This window comes from Didymella exigua (assembly GCF_010094145.1).
Source record: "Didymella exigua CBS 183.55 unplaced genomic scaffold M421scaffold_66, whole genome shotgun sequence".
Lineage (NCBI taxonomy): Eukaryota > Fungi > Ascomycota > Dothideomycetes > Pleosporales > Didymellaceae > Didymella > Didymella exigua.
Window position 1 is genome coordinate 10,824 of NW_022984840.1, and position 6,072 is coordinate 16,895.

Consider the following 6,072-nt stretch of genomic DNA (forward strand, 5'->3'; position numbering starts at 1 on the left):
GCTGGCAGACCTTAGTATAGTACTGTGTAATCTGGAGAAAAGCTCTAAAGGCCTCTGGATTTGTTAACAGCTCTGCAAGGTATGCCAGGCCTTCGCTGCGGCTTGATGGTGGTGTAGGTGGTCGTAGTGGCCATTGGATAAAAGACCCTAGAGTCTTACGGCAGAGTACAAGGTGCTCTGGCGTCTTGTCGCACCCACACGAGCAGGTGAGCTTTGCGTTAGTGTGGTTAAGCCATCGATGGTACCAGGCAAAGTCTCCGTGCCTAGATCGGATAGAGAGGAGCTTGGCTAGGATAGCTCTTGGCAGGTCTAGTTCGGCTGAACTCCTGCGTGGTGCGTAGTCTAGCTTCCAGCCTTTGTACCACTTAGAGAGTGTTCTCCTCTTGTCTGACCACCATTTTTGTTGTGTGCTAATTAGGAGTTGTCGTGCGGTAGTTTTTATGCCTGAGAGTGTAGGCATTGCAGCTTTTCCAGTAGGGAGCGAGGGCTGGCTGGCTTCTAAGTTGGCTAGCTTGTCTGCCGCTTCGTTTCCTTCGATGTCAGAGTGCCCTGGCATCGAAGGAAACGAAGCGGCTCTCAACCTCACGACTGTACGCGCGCTTCAACAGCAAGAAGCAGCCAACATCAAGCGGCTGCAGCAGGTGGGATGACTGAGGTGGCATGCAGAGCGTGTAGATATTGTTCTCCTTGCAAAGCTCTTGAAACTTAAGAGAGTGGTGGCTCACGTGGCCATCAAGGACAAGCAGGTGGTGCGCACTAATAACGCGAGTCTTTGTGTGAGCGTTAAAGTGCTTCAGCCACTCTACGCCTAGCTTGTTATTTGTCTAGCTATTGTTGCTAACTGCAATTGCCCAGTTGCATGGGATATCCTCCTTGTACTAGGCAGAGAGGTGGTACTTGCTAGCAAAGATAAGGAATGGTGGGACTGACCAGCCAGCTGCGTTAATTGCAGCAATCAACGTCACCCACTCACGATTGCCTGGCTAGATAGCCTTTGGCCTGCCTCTCCTCTCTAACCCTGTTATAATAAGCTAAGTTGTGATCTTGCCTATTATAAAGCTAGCCTTGTTAAAGTTGTAGACGTTATTATTGCAGATGCTGTACTTAGCCTTTGTCTCCTCTACAAGCTTAAACTAGCTCCTAATTAGGGCTAGATCCTCACACTGGGCTCTCTGTCTATTGTACGCTCGATTGAAACGCGTCGTGAGACTGTCTGTACGCTTGACAAAGTTGCGTGGCCAGTGGACGCCTACCTGACCAGCGCCGCGCGCAGCCAGCAGCTTATCAGCCATATCACGTACAGCATTGTACGTAGGCGCAAATCCACGTGTATCCAAGTCGAGTATATGTCTGATAATCACCTGCTCCTCTAGCTTAGTGAGCTTCTTTGAGTTGGGCTGGCAATCGCGTTGGGCGCGCGTCCCAGCGCGTTGGCGTTGGAGGGTAGTTCAAGAGACTCTGTACGTATAGGCAGCAGATCTCTTAGTTGATATTTGGCGTTGATTAAGAGCTAAGATTGCGAGGTCTACACCAGCCTCATGAGAGCTGTTTTGGCTGTGGTAGGAGGGGGCTATGGTTGATTGAAGTATACACGTTGCGCAAAGTTAGTGGGGTGGCCTGCTTGCTTGTATGGCCCGCTCGCTTGTAAAACATTTTAGATAGCTGCAGCGCGTCGTACAGAGAGCTTCGCGTCTTGTTCAAGAGCTTGAAGCGCAAGCTAGACCTGACGCTCTTTTAACGCGTCAAATTGTGGTTGTTGTTGAGGCATTAGTAGAGTAAGGGTGTGTTGGTGGGGTCTTGGCAAAGGTGCGCCGCTCGCCCGTGTGCGCCGCTCGCCCGTGAGGTACGTTAACCAGACGCTCTGGAAAACCGCAACTTTTGCAAGGTTCATCAAGCAACGCAGGGCCCGTTTTTGGTACCGCATCATTATCTGGGACGGCGATGGAGCAGTTCGTGTAGGAAGTATGCTCTTGCTCACAGCACGGGGAAAAAGGGTACAAATTCCTACACTGGTGATGTCGTTTAGCTTCTTCAGTTGGGAACCTGGATAGCGTGTCTAGCCTCTGATTGATACTGGCACGTGACGGTCTGGGTTCGCGACGAACGTCGAAGGTGAGCTACCTGTGTAAAAGAAGAGCACTAATACTGAGGCAATGCGACTTGGATGTGATCGCTTCCTGAGAGTTTTGTTCAGGCTCGCCGCTGGGTTGGCTAACTGTTGATAAACCTGTGACGCCATGCCTGCGGCACCAAACCGAGAATGCGCATGGGCGCAGTTGCGTGCGTCTAAGGGCAGGCGCTATCTTAGTTTTGGGCGCCGGTGTTTGGCAGATCTCTTGAGCCGATGGGCAGTTGCCGATACTGTTCCAAGCCAACCTCCTCGCCTCGCCGCTGCTACTCAGTCCAAACCGTCACGTCTTAAGTCGCATGTTTCTCTTAAAATATTCGAGGTACGGGCGCCCGCGGCTATTCAAACGCGAGACGTTATCTTTACACTTGTCAGCGGATCCTTTGCACCTTTGCCAGGATGTCTGCACAGTCGCGGTCACAGATAATCCAATCTAGACCGATAGGTCCAGGGCTCGACAGCTTTCGCAACACTTTCAGTTCAGTTTGCGAAGATGGAGGCATTCTTATTTCTGCCCAGGTGCTGAATCAGCGAGGAAATGAAGGTAATGCGTGCTGGATACACTGACAAATTCCGCTGACGGGCACACCGAGACCCAGAATCTCTTAGTCGCTCTTATATCCGCTTTACAAACTTCTCCAGCTTCTCGTCTTCTGCCATCAAGCTATGGCGGCAAGAACCTCCTTGATGACTTGTCGAAACTCATGACAGCAGTCAACGCCGACGACTTTGATGCCGAACAATTGATCCCCCTTCTTCAAGCCGTTTTTCGCAAAGAGCCCGACGAAATTATCTGGAACAAGGTCTACGCCGCTGTTGCCGCGTCCACTCTGCCTCCCCGCCCCGCGTCGTCGGTCCAACCAACACCATGGCTGCGCAGCACAGGCAGCTTCGCAAACTCGACCGAGCACCGCAAGTACGTCGACAACGTGCTTAAGGAGGAGCTGGGGCATATGTACGTTGGCGTACCTGGTTTCTTCGACGCCTTCTTTGGGGAGGTCGCAGATCTTGGACCGGCAGCACAGGCCGTGTTCGACAAGTGCAAAGAGGGAGACACATCGCTCTACCAGGAGGAGGGTGGTTGGCAGGGCTGGCCTGAAGGGGCAAGGGAGGGGGAGCTGTTAAGCTGGTTCGAAGCGCTTACAGAGCAGCTCTCGGTCTTCGCAGAAGAGCATCGGCCGGGGCCCAGAGTTCGACGCAGAACCGTAGCACGACCCTACCAGCCCTTGCAGGGTTCCACGGCCGATCGCAAGCTGGACATTGGCTTTGTAGACGGCGAGAGCGCTGGCGTCAACTCCCAACATCACTGGTCACGCATCCTTGTGCCGGGAGAACTCAAGAGCAACGCGTTGGCTGACAAAGCGTCTAAGGCGTGGCTCGACTTGGGTCGGTATGCGAAGGAGGTGCTTGCCGCTCAAGATAGCCGCCGCTTTGTTCTTGGCTTCACGCTCTGCGGATCACTCATGCGACTGTGGAGCTTCGATCGACTGGGGGCCATCGCGTCCGAGCAGTTCGACATCAACGAAGACGGGCTGCAGTTCGTGTCTGCAGTGCTGGGGTTTCTCTGGATGAGCGAGGAGCAGCTGGGCTTTGATCCGACCATCATCACGGCCGGAGACAAGCGGTACATCGAGATCGAGCGGGACGATGGCAAAGAGCGCCTCGTCATCGACAAGGTGATAAAGCGAGTGGCTTGCGTCGCCGGTCGAGCAACGACTTGCTGGAGAGTGCATCGGGAAGACGAGCCCAACGCCCCGCTCGTAGTCAAAGACTCCTGGCAGTACCCGGAGCGCGAAGAAGAGGGCGAGCTGCTACGCGAAGCAACCGAGAAGGATGTGGTGAACGTTGCGAGGTACTTCCACCACGAGACGGTCCGTGTTGGTGGCCAAGACGACGACATCCGCACGAATGTACGCAGAGGCCTGGACATAACAAAAGCGGAGAACTACGCGCCAAGGAAGCAGATACCGCCACCGAGCACGACTGGGCGGCGGGCTTCACGAAGAGACGGAAGCAGCAGTCTCGCTGGGCGGAAGCGATCCTCGAGCTGTACGGACGCACCACTGCCACCTAGCAAGCGCGCTTACTCGGGCTCTCCGACGAAACCGGCCATTGCGAACCGCGTCCATCGCCGCGTCATCGTGCGTGACTACGGGAAGCCCATCTACAAAGCAAGCTCCCGGACCAGCCTACTTGCCGCACTGGAGGGCTGCATCGAGGGTTACGAGTCCCTACACACGCAGGCGGGCATGCTTCAACGCGACATCTCACCGAACAACCTGCTGGTGAATGAAGACGAGGACAACTCGTCGTGGTCCGCCTTTCTGATCGACCTCGACCTTGCAATCAAGGAGCAGCGCAAGCAAGCTTCAGGAGCGTGTGGGAAGACCGGCACGCGAGCTTTCATGGCCATTGGAGTGCTTTTAGATGACGAACAGCACTCGTTCATGCACGATCTTGAGTCATTCTTCTGGGTGCTCTTCTGGATCTGCATTCACTATGATGGGCCGGACAAAGATATCGGACCCACTGAGTTTGAGTGTTGGAATTACGAGAGCGATAAGAAGTTGGCAGGTTCTAAGAAGGGTGTGGTTGATGACGAGAGGGATTTTCTCAAAACCGCACGGACGAACTTTACGCCATACTACCAACCATTGATCCATTGTGTCAACAGGCTTCGAAGAAAAGTATTTCGCAACGGCGAGAGATGGAGGGATCCTAGCCCGCAGCTGTACCTTGATATGAAGGGGATCCTCCGCGCAGCCCAGAATGAGCTAGAAGAACCAGAAGGATGAAGCTGCATCAGTACTCTTGTAGTAGTGCGAAAGCTACGCAAGGGTTGGATATAAAGCGTGTGCTGATTCAGCTAGCATCTGGCTTGTCACTAAGCGTACAACGGAGCTCGAACGTCGAATTTTGGTGGATGCAGTTCATTCTTGATGACAAACGGCATCACGCTGCGCAGCCACAGCTGTGCATCGCCGCTCCGCCAAAAGCACATCAACCTAACTGCTTTCGCAGACTCGATGTGACGTGTACGGGTGGATGAAATTGGGGGAGTGCTGGTTACATACACACTTTCTAGGATCAAATTCCAAAACGCTTGCTCCTCAAAGATCAAGAGCAGCTCCTTAGGACTCGACTGCATCACCTAGGAAATTGTCACAGCAGCACATAACGTAGATTATCACCGAGCCGGCCATATCACCAAACCGGCCACTTTCTCTTGGCACAACCACCTTTTACCCCAACACAACATGCCTTAACAACAACAACTTTAGAATACTACTAGAGAAGGTAGAGTTATCCTTGCTATCTAGGCCTTCTACACTAGCCAATTTCGCAGTATCTGCAGCGCTGCTAGAGCGTTGAACGTACCTCATCAGCGGGTCTCTAATTGCCTTTGCAATATCACGTTTTAACTAGACGTAACGTAGATTATCACCAAGCCAGCCATATCACTGAACTAGCCATTTTCTCTTAGCACAACTAACACAAGTTACTATAACTACAACTACTTGCTATTAAACAGTGACCTAGCATACTGTATGCTTGCATTAGATTTAGAAGATGTTTCTGTACCCTCCTAGCATGTTTGTGCGTTGTGTCTAGTTTTGCTGCAGTTCCTACAGCGCTAAACAGTTAACTAAGCTCCTAGTTAACTACCTCCACCCTAAGTCTTCTTAGATGGCTAAGCTGCTACACACGCCTCAGCAGCTACCCGCGATGCTGCTGGGCCATACTCAAGTGTAGACTGGCGGATGGGTACCATGTACCTAGGGTAGGGTATAGGTAGGGTATAGGTCGCACGGACGTAGGTATAGGTAGGGTAGGGTCGCACGGACCATAGGTATAGGTAGGGTAGGGTTGCACGGACCATAGGTAGGGTAGGGTAGCACGTGACTGGGTATAGGTATAGGTAGGGTAGCACGTGCTAGGTATAG

The 6,072-nt window shown here is 52.8% G+C and overlaps 1 protein-coding gene across 1 annotated transcript; it reads left to right on the forward strand.

Moving 5' to 3' along the window:
- Positions 1-2,527: 2,527 nt before the first annotated feature.
- M421DRAFT_104964 (uncharacterized protein) lies at positions 2,528-4,923 on the forward strand (the record flags this gene model as incomplete). Its single annotated transcript, XM_033587083.1, has 2 exons — positions 2,528-2,647; positions 2,728-4,923. 2 exons carry the CDS (start codon positions 2,528-2,530, stop codon positions 4,921-4,923), a joined length of 2,316 nt encoding a protein of 771 aa, XP_033442826.1.
- Positions 4,924-6,072: the final 1,149 nt, after the last annotated feature.